Source organism: Musca vetustissima, unplaced genomic scaffold (assembly GCF_032173495.1).
Source record: "Musca vetustissima isolate MV318-11 ecotype Yass unplaced genomic scaffold, APGP_CSIRO_Mvet_v1 utg14208, whole genome shotgun sequence".
Taxonomy (NCBI): domain Eukaryota; kingdom Metazoa; phylum Arthropoda; class Insecta; order Diptera; family Muscidae; genus Musca; species Musca vetustissima.
In genome coordinates this window covers 17,886-35,870 of record NW_026882685.1, presented here as the reverse complement: position 1 = coordinate 35,870, position 17,985 = coordinate 17,886, and the positions used below count along the sequence as shown (strand labels likewise).

The following is a 17,985-nucleotide window of genomic DNA, read 5'->3' as shown; positions in this document are numbered from 1 at the left end:
TGGAACTTCATGGAACATTTTAAAGAGATCAGCGCTATATTTCCGCCCTCTAGTGTGATAAAGAGTTACTAAATAACGTCTGAATACATAAGAACCTGTAAATATTTGAGTGTAACTGCCACATCTGAGTACATACAGCCATATAATTGGTATCAATTTAAAGGTCAACCACTGCCCTTGGATATATCAACAACTTTTCGGGTCCATGTCCTTCAGGGGTAAATCTATACGCTATTGAATACAATTTTTTTAATTTTTCACACAAAAGTCAGGGTCCATTTGTCCCGCTAAATATTAACCGATCCTTATCAAAAGAGGCATGCTTATTCTTTGGCCCGATCCCCTTTCTATGTAAAAATTCGCGATGTTTGGGTCATAATTGCGGCCTCTAGAGCGACCAGAAAAACCGACAAATATGTAGTATTTCGTCCATTAAGCGATCTTTACCAAAAACAATAGGGGTCTTCATTGGGCAGAACACATCCTACATGCAAAATTTCGTGAAGATTGGTCCATAACTGTGGCCTGTATCGTGTTTACAAATTATAATGGACAGACGGACGGACGAACACACATGTCTAGAGCGAATTAGCTAGTCGAGATATGAGGATCGGTATACTAGGACCAATATTTCGTGGCGTTACAAACTCTTGGGGCTGCACAAAGCTATAATACCCTGACAACATAGTTGTATAGGCTATAAAAATATATTTTTAACAATTATAGACGCGGATTTGTTAAGAATATTTTTGAAGCTTCAAGATTCAATAGCATATCTTTTTTAAATCCAATAAAACCCAGGATTTTATATATTAGGTTGGGGAAAAAGAAATTTGCTGGTAGGAAGATTTTCTACTCAATGAAAGAACTCAAAATATCAAATTAAAGCTGATTAGGTTGAACAACGTGCCCCACAGCTATAAAATATCGTATATTGGGTTCAACAAAGTCATAATTTTTAGTCAATCAGTAAGCTGGGTATCATATAGTCGGCTTCGTCCGACTTTGGTCATTTCCTTCCAGATTTAGACCAGGCAAATTTAAAGCACCCGTGCCATACACAAGTTCCTTTATTAGCTAAAGGGAATTCGCAATAAGAGGCGACAAAAATAAACAAAAGTCCATTGTTGGGGATTTTCTCGCTTTTTATCTTCAATGAACAGTGGCGTATTTGGACCTGTTTATCATTCAGAGCTCAAAATTCTTCTGTTAAAATATTTATACATCACGAATGAGAATAGCAAGAGGGAAATACAACTAGTCTCTGGAGAAACCCATGTACGCCAATGACAGTTGTTCGGTTTTGCGTGCCAGAAACCACAAGTTGCGAAAATAATTTTTGTATGCTCTTTAACTCAAAGAGATTGAGTGCATTTTATTAATACACACATTTTAAACTAATTTCAGTTCAACAAGACCAGTAAAAGATTGGAGGCTTTGCTTTGCACAAACACACAAAATAAAAAGTAAATAATGTCGGCGGTATTCCAAGGTAAACTGGCAGAACATTTAAATTTTGGCCATATTTTAGAGATTGGAGCCCAGGTTGAAGCGGAGGGGTCATGGTGAGTTTTCAACACAATATTAAAATAAATAAATTAAAAATCTATATTTTAGGTTCTGGATATCATTGACCACCGGGCGCTTTCAAGAACGTGATCACATCGACATTGGCCTACACATGATAGTAAATACGCAACATGAAAAAATTATTGTGAAGCAACAGGTCCAAAAAGAATGGGTGGAAGTGGCCACCAAAGAATATAATACCGAAGAGTTTTTCCAACGCTTTCAAATCAATCTAATTATGGATGGAGAAAAAATCCATATTAGCATTAATCGAAACCCCTTCATGTTTGTACTCTATCGCGTCCCAATTGAGTCATTGAATACGTTGAAAATTTCCGGACATTTATCACAAATCTATCAACTCGATCATCGTAAATATTTTCCACGTCCCTGGCCACCAATACAATTGTCCGAAGATCGTGTACATTTTAGTCATGATATACCGTTGGCTTTTCGTCCTGGTCATGTTATGGTTATAATGGTAAAGTTGAGGGGTGATATCAAGGGTCGATTCATTATGCATTTTCGTAATGCCGAGAATATTAAACGGCAAGAGGTTCATATTAGCATGCGTTTTGATAAGAAGAAGGTAATACGCAATTCGAAATTACAGACACAGAGTAAAAAGGATCCGCCGGAGAAAATGGTGTAAGTAAAAATAGGTTAAAACGTATTTTTGTTCCGTCGGCACTCGGTTCTGAAAATTGGGCTAGCCCTTGAACATAAAAAAATGACACTGATCTTTGTATGGGGACTATGTACTGGTAGAAGTATAGACTTTTATTGAAAAGTTCCGTTAAGAAGTTATCGATTCGATTAGTAGTTATTGATGCTCTGAGAAAATTATAGAACGCTTGGGTTGAAAACTGGGCTAGGAACTTGAACATACCAAAAAAAGCGGGACCATTGAATAAGGTCTATTAAAAAATTGGGACCTGTATTGAAAATATTCTGGGCGGATGTTTTTTATTCATAAGGAGTCTGGACTGCCAGATTATAGGCCCTTCGGTGATAGCAAATTAAAACTAAAACCAGTAAGGAAAGTAGTAAAGTCGGACGGGGCCGACTATATGATACCCTTCACCACTATGGGTATATTAAACAGGACTATTAACATGAAATTGGATGAAATATAATATGTTATATTTATCTAAATGTGAATCTACCTAGATCTGTCCATAAAGTATGTAAATCGACTTCAAACAAATATAAATAGGTCATCCGTTTGGCTATGCCTGTACTTTTAGAAAATGCAACTACGTAGTTCTATGCTCAGTTTTGTACGTTGTGCAAAATTTGATGTCAATCTGACTAACATGAGGAGTTTGATGCCCAATTTACTTGAAATCGGGCGAAAATATATATGGAAGCTTTATCCAAATATTAAGCGATTTCAAACACACTTCTCACACTTATACTACTTACACACTTATACTAATTTTAGAACGTTTTGTTCCTATTGGTTCCTTGGTGCGTAAATTACTTTAAATCAATCTATAAGGCAGACATCACTCTAGGCTCAATTCAGTACGTTATGCCAAATTTCGTGCAAATCGAAGGATATATAGGGACTTTGGGGCACCATTTACATGAAATCGGACGAAACTATATATGGGAGCTATATCTAAATCTGGACCGATTTTCTTGAAACTTGGCAGACATCACTCTAGGCTTAATTCAGTACGTTTTGCCAAATTTCGTGCAAATCGAAAGATATATAGGGACTTAGGTGCACCATTTACATGAAATCGGACGAAACTATATATGGGAGCTATATCTAAATCTGGACCGATTTTCACGAAACTTGGCAGGCATCATTCTAGGCTCAATTCAGTACGTTATGCCAAATTTCGTGCAAATCGAAAGATATATAGGGACTTTGGGGCACCATTTACATGAAATCGGACGAAACTATATATGGGAGCTATATCTAAATCTGGACCGATTTTCTTGAAACTTGGCAGACATCACTCTAGGCTTAATTCAGTACGTTATGCCATATTTTGTGCAAATCGAAGCATATATAGGGACTTTGGGGCACCATTTACATGAAATCGGACGAAACTATATATGGGAGCTATATCTAAATCTGGACCGATTTTCTTGAAACTTGGCAGACATCACTCTAGACTTAATTCAGTACGTTATGCCATATTTTGTGCAAATCGAAGCATATATAGGGACTTTGGGGCACCATTTACATGAAATCGGACGAAACTATATATGGGAGCTATATCTAAATCTGAACCGATTTTCACGAAATTTGGCAGGCATCATTCTAGACCTAAATGATTAGGCTGTACTAAATTTCGTGCAAATCGAAAGATATATAGGGACCGTTTACATTAAATCGGACGAAAATATATATGGGAGCTATATCTAAATCTGAACCGATTTTTCCCAATTTCAATAGGGTTCGTCCTTGGGCCAAATAAGTGACCTATGCCAAGTTTCATCCAAATCGGATCATAAATGCGACCTGTACTTTGTTCACAAAAATACATGGACGGACAGACGGACAGACGGACAGACGGACGGACGGACGGACGGACAGACGGACATGCGTAAATCGACTCAGAAAGTGATTCTATGCATATTCTCAAAAGGAACCATGTGTCTATCTCGTTTCCTTTTGCCTGTTACAAACATATGCACAAAGACATAATACCCTGTACCACAGTGTGGTGAAGGGTATAACTATAATATCGAAAACATGGCGGGTCCATCTTTATATTGGGGCTATGTGAAAACATAAACTTACAATAAAAATCGTTTACAAAGATATTTTTCTCTCTACAAGAATTAGGAATTGCAATTTAAGTCACTTCAATGGCTATATTCGACTAAAATTTAAAAAATACCGAAAACCTATATAGAAAATATGTTTGTATTTTTCGGGGGCTATGTCCAAATATGGACCTATAGAGAATATTTTATTTAAATCCCCTAATGCAAATTACAGCCACTTTGATGGGAAAATGCTGCTATGACCTTAATAATACCTAAAATGGGACGGGATCTCTATGTAGGGCCTATGTCAAAACTTGGACCTTTATAGAACATTTTCTACAAAGATGATTTTAATCCTCCAAGAACTGCAAATGTCAAATTACAGCCCCTTCGGAGGGAAATGCAGCTTAAGCCTAGGAATTCCAGAAAATGGGACGGTACCTCTATGCGAGGTCTATGTCAATGTTCTTGGACCCTTTACCCTTCATAAAGGCGGATTGTCAAATATGCACATTTCACTGAATCCTTAAAATACCGAAAATGGGTCGGGTTCTTATGTGGTTCTGGTCGAAGACTGGGCCATCCTTCAAGAACCCGAAATGCTAAATTACAGCCACTCCGGCGGTAAAATGTTTTTAAAATCTTCAGAATACCGAAAATATAGCGAAATATTAATATGGAGGGGGGGCATCGTTATATATGGGATACACGAAAAAGTGGATCTATAATTAAAATTTTTAATAAAACGATTTGCTATTCAATCAGAACCCCAACCGAATTCCATAAATTATAGGAAATTCGGTTGAAAAATATGCCCATTATATTACCATTATATGCCCAAAACGTGGGCCGATATATACCATTTACAACACCAGAATATCCTGGGATTATTAGCAATGCATGTGTAAAATTTCAAAGCTCTATCTTAAATATTTACGAGCACTATCATGATTTCAACAGACAGACATCGACATAAAATATATTGAATATTTCAAGTCGTTGGGTTTAAAATATATTTAAATATTTTATTTATTTTTTTTCTTTCAGTTTTGGCAGCGAAGAAAAGGACGGTCACTTTCCATTTGAGGATTTTTCAACGCCGTTTAAAATAGCGGTGGCCTTCACTGAGTCGCATTTTCGCATGGCCAAGGATGGTGTATTTCTTTTCGACTATGCCCTGCGTACACCAAATGTTTTGCCTCAGATATCTGGTGTCAAGATTTTTGGTATCGATGGTGTGACGGTACGTGTCAGTTCTATTGATCATTTCCATTTGGATGATCCGACGTGTGAAGGTTTTGAAAAATTATCGAATAAAAAAATTTAAATAATTTTATAAATGTTTCTTTAATATGTCTCTGGTGCAATTGAAAGTACACTAGTGACAGTCGGTGTTGCCGACAGATATATACCCTCATCTTATGATTTGCGGATTTATAAGGAATAAAACAAGGTTTGTTTTATATGTGTTATATGTTTTTATCAAAGAGTTTAACGTCTTTAAAGAGTTACCAGAAGAGGTTGCCCTATAGACCATATCTTAGGATTTAATGGAAAAATTGCAAAACAAAAAGGAAAATATTATTGTCAACAAATTTTGAAAATGTTGACACTTCGTGGGGAAGGTTCCGAAAGGTGTAAACAAACGGGTCCCATCTTCAAGCATGATATATGTATGGTGTATATGCAAAGTTTATATGAAACTGGATATTTCATTCGATCCATATGAGATCTACATGTTATCAAAATTTTGACGCTTTGAGGGGGAGGTAAGAGAAGGAGTGGACTAGTCACATTTTACACCCATATATAGTATTAACCAGTAAGGAAAGTCGGACTGTGCCGACTATATGATACCCTTAACCACTTTGGGGATATTCTACATATGTATCTTTACAGATGTCGTCTTTACGAAAGAACATTGACATAAAACTGAACGAACTTAAAAATGCGATCTTTAGCTATAAGTAAACCGACTAACATCAATCCTTACACATGCTATTCTGCAATCTATTCCCCAGATTTTAACTTCACGCACGCTATTTGGTAAGCTTCACTGTTTAAAATGTAATATCAATCAGCACCCATTCATTATTTGGTTTACATTACATTATTTGGAACCAATTTTAAGAAAACTTGACACACGAAACATTATAGTACCTTCAGTACATTGTACAAAATTGTGTGCGAGTCGGCCAATCTTTGGCTCTTTAGTGCACAATTTACATTAAATCGGAGGAAAATATATATTGAAGCTGTATCTAAATCTGAACCGATTTTCGCGAAACCTAGCACACATCAAATTTCGTGCAAATCGAAAGATATATAGGGACTTTGCAGACCCAATTACCTTAGATCGGACGAAAATATATATGGGAGCTATATACAAATCTGACCCGAAATTTGGGACACGCCATTCTTGGCCTAATTCAGTACCTTATGCCAAATTTAGTGGAAATCGAATGATATATAGGGACTTTGGTGCAAGATTTACCTTAAATCGGACGAAATTATATATGGGAGCTATATCTAAATTTAAACCGATTTTCTCGAAACTCGACACACATCATTCTGGACCTAATTCAGTACTCTATGTCACATTTCGTGCATATCGAATGATATATAGAGACTTTGGTGTCCCATTTACCTTAAATCGGACGAAATTATATATGGGAGCTATATCTAAATTTGAACCGATTTTCTCGAAACTCGACACACATCATTCTGGACCTAATTCAGTACTCTATGTCGCATTTCGTGCATATCGAATGATATATAGGGACTTTGGTGTCCCATTTACCTTAAATCGGACGAAACTATATATGGGAGCTATATCTAAATCTGAACCGATTTTCTCGAAACTCGACACACATCATTCTGGACCTAATTCAGTACTCTATGTCGCATTTCGTGCATATCGAATGATATATAGGGACTTTGGTGTCCCATTTACCTTAAATCGGACGAAACTATATATGGGAGCTATATCTAAATCTGAACCGATTTTCCCGAAACTTGGCATACATCATTTTGGACCTAATTCAGTACCCTATGCCAAATTTCGTGCAAATCGAATGATATATAGGGACTTCGGTGCCCCATTTACCTTAAATCGGACGAAAATATATATGGGAGCTATATCTAAATCTGAACCGATTTTCTCGAAACTTGGCACACATCATTTACCTTAAATCGGACGAAACTATATATTGGAGCTATATCTAAATCTGAACCCATTTTTCCAATTTCAATAGGATTCGTCCTTGGACCAAACAAGTGACTTGTGCCAAATTTCACCCAAATCGGATCATAAATGCGAGATGTACTTTGTTTACAATTTAACATCTACAGACGGACGGACGGACATGCATATATCGAAAGTGATTCTATGCATATTCTCAAAAGGAACCATGTGCCTATCTCGTTTCCTTTTGCCTGTTACAAACATATGCAAAGACATAATACCCTGTACCACAGTGTGGTGAAGGGTATAAAAATTTTGAATATTTGTGGTGGGGTGTGGGTACCCGAAGGAGTGGACCAATGGGTCCTATCTTCTGACTTGATCTAGGTTTGGTAAAGATAATAAATATATTGTCCAATTTTTTTTTTAAAATCGCATGATATTTTCAAATTAATTTTCAGCAAATTTTGACCATTTTTGGGAGATGTACCAAAAGGGGTGGACCGATATCTTCATATTACAATGTGCAAAGTTTGGATGAAATCGGTTACTCTTTTCGAGAGTCCTATGAAACATAGGGTCTAAAAATAATATTTCTATGAAACAAGCGCTTTTTAAAATTTAATCTCAATCGTACACACGATATTTATAAAGTGGACATTTTGCATGAATTTAATCTTAATAGTTTAAAATAAAATCATATTGTATGTTCAATTCGGTATTTCGCAATCGGACAAGCATTGGGATTTTGATGTAGTATGCTGGAATCGCATAAAAATTTGTATGGAAGCAATACCTGAATCCGAATCAATTTCCAGTGATTACAATAGAGTTTGCCCTTGGATCGTATAAATGTGCTGTACCAAATTTCATCTAATTCGGATCAAAAGTGCGACCTGTACATTGTCTACAATAATATATGGACAGACTGACTGACCAGTATAAATGCATATCTCATTATCTCATCCAAATATTCAAATTTTGTTATTCTACACAAAAAATCTTCGAATACACCTATATTTAAGTAAAGCTCCCACGTCCGAGTAGATATAATACTATATTTGATATCAATTTTAATGTCAACCACTTCTCTCGGATATACAATGCAACATCTTGGATCTATGTACTTCAGGAGAAAATATATACGCCATAATATACAAATTTTGAAATTTGTCATACAAAAGGCTGGGTACATTTGACCCGCCAAATATTTGCCGATTTTCGTTATAACAGTCGTGCATATTATCTGTGTACAATTTCGGGTAATAATTGTGTATAATGTAAATGGGAATGGCATGAAATAGCGCCACTCAGAGGAAAATGGAAACACTAAAATAATTACGTATATCGACCACTGCTTCTAAACAATGATAGATGGCAGCCCCATTTCCTAGGACAAGCTACAGTTGATCACTCATAACCACTAATAGAATAAGGTGACTATGCATTGGTAAGCATTGCCGAACAGTCACTACCAGCAATTGCAAACATTCGAACAGTGAACAATGGAAAAGGACACAGAATTTCTTGTATGTTGGTGCTGATTAACCTTTCCCTTCGTTTCAAGCTAATGTTTTGTATACTTTACTAGCGGAACCCGAGGCGCTTCGCTGCCCCTGCTGAAGTTATCAGATTAAAATTTAAATAGAATCAATTAGCAAGCATATACAGCTGCAATATTTACTAAATTTAGTTTTAAAATTAGGTAAACACTGGTATTTTTATATGATCGTATTAACACTACAAAAAGGTGTGAAATATCCATGTTGTAGTAGTTGTATAGTAGTTATTAAATAATTCGCAGTTTTCTGTACTGGTGGTAATTTTTGTTTTCTTAAAACTAATTTTTTTGGCAAAGTAACAAAAATTCAAAAATTATAATGTAAATACTTTTTATCAATTTTACACAATCAATCACCTCCAAAATTGTATTTTTTAATTAATATCTGAATTTATCCTATCCCCGTCTCTGACTTTTTCCAGATGATAAAACGATTTATAATTAAAATGCACACTACTTACTTCAATGGGAAGGGATCCCTTTCTCACTCCGATTAATATCGCTTATATACCTGACGATCCTTGTTAAGTTTGACTTTCATAATATTTTTACCGAACCTAGATATAGTATTGTTATTCTTAAGAAACCATGATCAAGTCCGAAGATAGGATTTGTGGCATTTGAGTTAGTCATTTCCTCTATACATCCTCGAAATATATCAGCTATAATGATAAGCCACCACATATTTCGGACTATTATAACTTTTATTCCAAAATCAGCATTTCTCTTTTGGATATCTCCCATATTGAATTAATAGTCTTTTTCTTTAATGGTGGTTGAACTTTTAAAATTAAAAATTCAAATTTAATTTTTTTCACAAATTGACAAAATGTTAAAATTAGAATGTCAAAAATTTTTCATTTTACGCAAATTTTATTCCAATATGTTGATAATGGAGAGATGATTTGGACCACTTTTGTTAATTCCTGTTCACTTAAGATTAGTATGTACTTATCTGAGTATCATACAAATTTGTATGAGACGATTTATTTAAGATATTCTAATATATGCATCGAAAATGAATATTAGTTCAGAGGTATGATTACTGTTGATGCTATAATTCCTCGTCATCGCGGAATTTTCGAAGTTTATCTTGCATATCTTACTTACATGGGTTGACATGACTTACTGCGAAAATTTCAGTAAAATCTAATTAGCGGTTTTTGTGTCAACAACCAAAAGAGTTTTCATTTTCTACATTTAGATTAATTAAATGCAGTGAGGAGTACATTTTCCCCTATTGTACCGCGCCAATTTTTATAGGGATGATGCGTATTTGCTACCAAGTTACTCAGACAAATTTTGAAGTGGGAATCTGTAACCCTTCTTAAGATATAAGCTTAGAAAATGAATATTAGTTCAGATGTATAATTACTTTCGATGCGATAACTCCACATCCACGCGAAATTTTGGAAGTTTATGTAACCTATATTTTTTCCCTCGGATTGCATGATGTCCGGTAAAAATCTGAGTAAAATCTGTTCAACGATTTTTTAGTCTAGAAAGAAAACATTTTTTATTTCCTACATATAGATTATTTAAATGTAACGGAGAGTGCATTTCCACCGGTCTTATCTCGCTCATATTTTCATGAATAATGTGTATTCACACCTACGATATACAGATAAATTTTGAAGGCGTTATTTGTAACCGTTCTTAAGATATACGCATATTTCATGTTCCGAAATTTTGAGGTATGTTTACTATTGATGCTATAACTCCGCATCCACGCGGAATTTTAAAAGTTTATATAGCCTATGTTACTTTCAGGGCATGCCATCACATACAGTGTAAATCTCATTAAGATCTGTTCAGCGGTTTTGGCGTCTATCGGTAACATACAAACAAACAAACAAACAAACAAACAAACAAACAAATTTTTTTCTATTTTATATATATATGTAGATAATTTAAAATCTATGGGTTCTTCGCAAGATTCATATACATACATGTAAACATAAACATATTACCACATACATCACACTATTGTTAATATTTTCTTGATATTTCCATAGAGCTATGTTAGTTACCCTACATCCTAAATACGCAAATTTATTTTGATATCTTGCATCCAAACTAATAATGCCAATAAATTTTGGCCTTGATGACATTCACTGATAATAATCAAATTGTCACTTTTGTTTCTTTAACAAAGGTCTTAAAGTCAATTTTGTATTAAAACATCATTTAAATCCCATAATCTGCTTAAACAAAAATCAAAAGAAAACTTTATGTGTTACCAAAGACAACAACAACAACAACGAAAAAACACAATCTAAGTTTCCCACAACATACAGTCCATGGTTTTATGACGATATATATTTTTTAATACCCAAAGGGCATGAGAAGTTTTTTTCCTATTTTTGCACACAAAAAAAAAAAAAAATTGTATGAGAAAAGTTTTTTTCCTGAATTTTTGGCAAAAGGACAATTGTACTCCAAGTGGCGTGGGTGTAAAAGAAGAAAAAAAAACTTTGAAATACCAATCGACAATAATCGACAGTTAGTAAAACATTTTATGGCATCATTGGTCATTTAACAGCCCCAAGGACGTTTGAAATGTGGATGGGGGGTGTGAGTGTGGGTAAAAAACTGACCATAAAATATGGACGAATTTTAGTTTTTTTCACTTCTAGGTGGGGGTTTGTTATTTGTCTTTGCATTTGTTTTTTGTGATGGAAATAAATTGTGTGTAATAAATTATGTAATATTAAAGGTGTTAATGTCAGACTTCGATAACTATTTAAATTAAATAATTCTTATTGGAGAAGCTAAATGATATTTTATTGTGGGGATTGATTGTAAGCTATTACATACTTTTAGGATGATTAAAAAATGAGATTTAATGATAAAGAAAACGACTCATTTAACATTCAACAACAAGATTTGGTTTGCGGTTATTGCAGATGAAATCCCCTTAAAATCTGGATATATCTGTCCTTCAGATAGGTAAAAGTGAACAAGTGAAAAAGCGTTAAGTTCGGGCGGGCCGAACTTTGGATACCCTCCACCATAGGTATACTGACAGATACTTGAAATAAAAATATAGGTAAAATACCAAAAATTGAACGTATACCGATAATTCTACAAACGAATTTATGTAAACCATCATGTACACCAAATAAAAATTTTAGCAATTTTTAATGGGGATTTTTCTTAAAATCTGAAAACCCCAAAGCGTGGACTGACACCAATAACGCATGGTAGAGTATAAAATCCTAACACTGCTGAAATTTAGATTGCAAAGTTATATGAGGCTATGGCTAAAGGGAGACCAATATTGATTACATAGTGAATTTTTGGGGTTATCATTATATTAGGGCTATGCCTAATTAATGACCGACATATATATAAATTTGGAACAAAACATTTTAGTTATGTATCTCAATTCTTCTCGTCAGGAATTATCATTATATGAAGGAGATTCCTGAATCCTGTCGATATACATGAAATACAAATTTAAAATTTCAATGTACAACAAAGTTTTAGAACCCGATCCAAAACGCGGAACAAATCAGCTAACTATTTTAATATAAACAAGTGAAAAATTGAAAAATATTGACAATATTGTGTAGGAAATAGCGAATACTTGGTGTTTTCATTATATAAGAGGTTATGCCTAATTAAGGACCGATATAGCTCAAGTTCAAAGCTAATAATTACGTTTTGAATCCCAATACCGTGCATCACGCTAAATATGAAATATGTAGGATGTTTTATATAGGACCTGGGCCTAAATGCGGGTCGATATAGTTCATTCTCAAACCTTACGTTCTAGTTTTTATGTCGATATCCTCCGATAGAATAATGATAACAACATATGGCTAAATCGACTAAATCGTTTTACAGAATAACCCCATTCTATGGTCTACAGAATATCCCCCATTCTATAGTGGAATACAGCTATATGGGGATAACCCCAACACACAGAACATATTAGCTAACTACACAAACAAATTAAGTTTTCGGTCCACTTCATCCCAAAATTATTATGTGATCATCACCGAAAATTATAGGCGTTGTCCTTGAGCATAACTGGGATCTCATGGAAAATTTCAAAGCGAATAGAACACAAATTTTGTAATTTTTCACACAAAAGTCAGGGTCCATTTGGCCAGCTAAATATTGACCAATCCTTATCAAAACAGGCATGCTTATTCTTTGGTCCGATCCCCTTCTCCATGTAAAATTTCGCGATGTATGGGCCATAATTGCGGCCTCTGGAGCGACCAGAAAAACGGACAAAAATTATGTATAGGGGTCTTCATTGGCCAGAACCCATCCTACATGCAAAGATTGGTTCATAACTGTGGCCTGTATCGTGTTTACAAATTATAATGGACAGACGGACGGACGGACACACATGTCTAGATCGACTCAGCTAGTCGAGATATAACGATCGGTATACTTAAAGGTGGGTCTAGGACAAATATTTCGCGGCGTTACAAACTCTTTGGGCTGCACAAAGCTATAATACCCTGACAACATAGTTGTTTAGGGTATAAAAATGGGGTTATATGGGGACAACCCCTAAAATGTGGCGAATACTAATAAGATTTTGTAGGGAGATTTGATACCATATACGACTACAAAGTACCAAATTACAGCAAATTCGGTTGAAAAACGCCTCAAGAACCCCAAAATACCGAAAATTGGGGGTTCCCTTATATGGGGGCTATCAGTAAAAGTGTTTATAATTTTTGGTTTAGACATTTGGCAAATAAGAACCCAATGTACCAAATTTCTGCGAATTCGGTTTAAAAACGCGTTCAAGAACTCCAAAATACCGAAAATTGGGGGGTACCCTTATATGGGTGCTATCCGAAAAAATTATCTTATATTTATAATTTTTGGTTGGGAGATTTGCTACCCAATGAGAACTCAAAGTGCCAAATTTCAGCGAATTCGGTTGAAAAACGAGATCAAGAACCGCAAAATACCGAAAATTGGGGAGCTATGCCTAAACGTGGACCAATATATCCCATCTTCGAACTTGACCTGCCAGCAGACAAAAGACATGCTTAAATCGTCATCGAATTTTACGCTGATCAAGAAGATATACACTTTATATGGTCGATGCGTTACAAACGGAAAAACAAAACTAATATACCCTCCATACTATGGTGGAGGGTATAAAAAGGATGTTATATGGGGACTACCCCTAAAAGGAGGCGAATATTAATAATTTTTGGGAGGGAGGTTTGTTACCATACACGACTACAAAAAACCAAATTATATTATTGGTTCCCTTATATGAGAGCTATGCCTAAACGTGGACCGATATATCTCATCTTCGAACTTGACCTGCCTGCAGACAGAAGACTGTGTAAAATCTGTGCAAAATTTTAGCGATCTCTCTCAACTCGTTTAGACGCTAGAGTGATTACAACAGATGGACAGACGGACGTTTTTAGATAGTCTTAGAATTTTACGCTGATCAAGAATATATATACTTTATATGGTCGGAAATGATTATTTCAATGCGTTACAAACGGAAAAACAAAACTAATACACCTAAGTCTGTTTTTACACGGTAGATTGGTTCCAAAAGAAGCCGTGTAAAAAAGGGAATTCCCCTAAATTAGTGCTATTCACATTTGCTTTGACCAGTAAAAATTTTTTTGTACGCGATAAAGGGGAATTCACTTAAATCTTTAAGCTAGTGATCGCAAACTATCGATACTATCGATGGTTTCAGACTTTTTTCTTTCATAAATACTTTTTTGTGATATGAACATACTTCGAAAAAATTAAATTTGACAAAAAAAAAATAAGTACATAAAATTTCAAATCGTGCTAAATGGAATAAAATCGTGTAAAAAATTAAAAATATTCAATTTTCAAACCGTGTTATATCAAAACCGCGTACAAAAAGACCGTGTAAAAACAGACTTAGGTGTATACCCTACATACTATGGTGGAGGGTATAAAACAAGTGAAAACTTATTTATATTAAATTCCTAAAATGTCACCATAGAGTATTAACGTTTCGCACCCCACGAGGAACTATCCTCGGCAATTCTATCAATAAGCCATAATGTACACTAAATACAAATCTGAGCAATTTGTAATGGAAATCCTCAAAATACTGCAATTTATGTAGGGCTATACCTGAAGGATAAAGAATAATATTGATTTAAGAATAATATTGATAATATTGATCGATATCCTCCGAATGTAGAAGTATGTAGAAGATGACTAAATGGTCTAAATCGTCTTAGAATTATATTCTTTGTAGGGTATAAACTGAATTTCCATATAAGAATGCCTATGGCTCATCTTCGAAATTCTTTTGGAGGCTAGGGTGATTACAACAGACTGACGGAAATGCATAAATTGTCATATATCATGAATATATACTTTTTTATGGTCGGAAATGATTATTTTATGAGTTACAGATGAACAAAAAAAAAAAAACTTAATATACCCTCCATACTATTGTGGCGGGTATTAATAACTATAAAAACATCCGCATTTCTATTTCTTGTCTTTGAGGATCTCAGATCTTATTTTTTAGAATATTTGGAGGTCATCCCGAAAGGAATTTTCCACCCCCAGATGATGATTTTGTTACATAGTGTCGAACCCAGGAAATTGTTGAGAATCGAATCAGATTTAGATATATTTCGTTCGATTTCATGTAAATTATGCACCAAAGACTTAAAGTTTGTCCGATTGATATGAAATATTGAGTTGCGCACTGAATTGTGTCTATAATGGCGTGAGTCAAGACTGCCTAAAATTTGTTCAGATTATGATATGGCTCAAATATCTTAATCTGTCCGATTTCATTGATTGAAACAAAATATTCGTAGGCCTCCGAATTCAATCCAGTGATTTTTATACCCTTCACCACACTGTGGTACAGGGTATTATGTCTTTGTGCATATGTTTGTAAGAGGCAAAATAAATCGAGATTGACCCATGGTTACTTTTAAGAATATGCATAGAATCACTTTCTGAGTCGATTTATGCATGTCCGTCTGTCCGTCCGTTTGTCCGTATTTTTGTGAACAAAGTACAGGTCGCATTTATGATCCGATTTGGATGAAATTCGGCACAAGTCACTTATTTGGCCCAAGGACGAAACCTATTGAAATTGGAGAAAATCGGTTCAGGTTTAGATATATCTCCCGTATATAGTTTTGTCCGATTTAATGTAAATGGGGTACCAAAGTCTCTATATATCTTTCGATTTACACGAAATTTGGTATAGCCTACTGAATTCGGTCTAGAATGATGTGTGCTAAGTTTTGTGAAAATCGGTTCAGATTTAGATATATCTCCCATATATAGTTTCGCCCGATTTTAGGTAAATGGGGCACCAATGTCCCTGAAAATTATTTGATTTGATCGAATTTTTGCATAGTGTACTGAATTTGGTCTAGAATGATGTGTGTTAAGTTTCGTGAAAATCGGACCAGATTTAGATATAGCTCCCATATATAGTTTCGCCCGGTTTAAGGTAAATGGTGTACTAATGTCCCTATATATCTTCCGATTTGCACGAAATTTGGTATAGCCTACTAAATGAGGCCTAGAATGATGTGTGCTAAGTTTCGTGGAAATCGGTTCAGATTTAGATACAGCTCCCATATATATTTTCGCCCGATTTTAGGTAAATGGTGTACCAAAGTCCCTATATATCTTTCGATTTCCACGAAATTTGGCACAGCCAACTGATTTAGTCTAGAATGATGTGTGCTAAGTTTCGTGAAAATCGGTTCAGATTTATATATAGCTCCCATATATAGTTTCGCCCGATTTAAGGTAAACGGTGTACCACAGTCCCTATATATCTTCCGATTTGCAAGAAATTTGGTATGGCCTGCTGAATAAGGTCTAGAATGATGTGTGGTAAGTTTCCTGCAAATCGGTTCAGATTTAGATATAGCTTCCATATATATTTTTGTCCGATTTGAGGTAAATGGTGCACCAAAGTCCCTTTATATCTTTCGATATGCACGATTTGGGTCTAGATTGATGTATGTTAAGTTTCCTGAAATCGTTTCAGATTTAGATATAGCTTCTATATCTGATCAAATGAAAAATTTAGTATGGGTTGCAGAATGACATGTTTATTGATCCAATTTCATTTTACTGGTCCTTTAAAAATGCGACGTCGGTTAGGATTCATCTGTTGAATATACCAAAAGTGGTGAAGGGTATCATATAGTCGGCCCCGTCCGACTTTACTACTTTCTTTACTGGTTTCATGCTGGTTTTGGGATCGTTTTTGATTGTCGGTTTTGTCCTTCAATGTAAGGTCCAGTAATATTGAATATTTCGCAATTTTCCATTGAAATTTTCCTAGTTCAGCAATATTTTAAATATTCCGATATCTTTTTAATATCCATATGTAGAGGCTTTTTGACTATATGTTCTCTAAGAATAGGTCCCTTCCAATTTTAGGTATTCTGAAAGTCTTAGCATTTCGGTTTCTCAAAAGACAAACAAGCTGCTGACACAAATGCCTCAATGGGTTATGTTGTGAAAAATGCCTTCAATTCCGATTTTAGGTTATTTGAAGATTTACCCCAAGTAGCTACAGTTTTTTCTGTTTCTCATAATTGATAGGTCCACCCAACAAATATTCATACATCTATGCCACTTTTAAACATAATTCGAATGTAATTTTAATACCGAAATGTTTATTTTATTCTTCAAGGTGATGTATATAAAAATCGGTCAAAATACCCTGCAAAATTCATAAATAAAACTTTTAACAAATGTGTTTCAAATTTTAAAAAATAATTTTATTTATTGCTATTTCCAGATTTTCATTATATTTCTAATACTATCACAATCACATTTTTTACGCGCAATACCTCTTTTAACAATCGCACCTCTAACAAACTTCCTGTAGTAGTGCCATAATCTTTCTAGTATCCTCTGTGGTTAGCTTTTGAGATTCTACATCAAAATTGGATTTCTCATAGGC

The 17,985-nt window shown here is 34.8% G+C and overlaps 1 protein-coding gene across 1 annotated transcript; it reads left to right on the top strand.

Moving 5' to 3' along the window:
• Positions 1-1,807: 1,807 nt before the first annotated feature.
• On the top strand, positions 1,808-17,538 carry LOC133329283 (uncharacterized). Its single transcript, XM_061537772.1, has 3 exons — positions 1,808-2,217; positions 5,347-5,586; positions 17,457-17,538. Exons 1-3 carry the CDS (start codon positions 1,808-1,810, stop codon positions 17,536-17,538), a joined length of 732 nt encoding a protein of 243 aa, XP_061393756.1.
• The last annotated feature ends 447 nt before the right edge of the window (positions 17,539-17,985 follow it).

Bases quoted from the DNA above. Each gene is read 5' to 3' on its own strand.
- LOC133329283 (XM_061537772.1), top strand. From the start codon at position 1,808: ATGGATGGAGAAAAAATCCATATTAGCATTAATCGAAACCCCTTCATG. The intron at 2,218-5,346 runs GTAAGTAAAAAT...TTTTTCTTTCAG, and splicing joins GATCCGCCGGAGAAAATGGT to TTTTGGCAGCGAAGAAAAGG. The intron at 5,587-17,456 runs GTGTGAAGGTTT...TTCCAATTTTAG, and splicing joins TTCCATTTGGATGATCCGAC to GTATTCTGAAAGTCTTAGCA.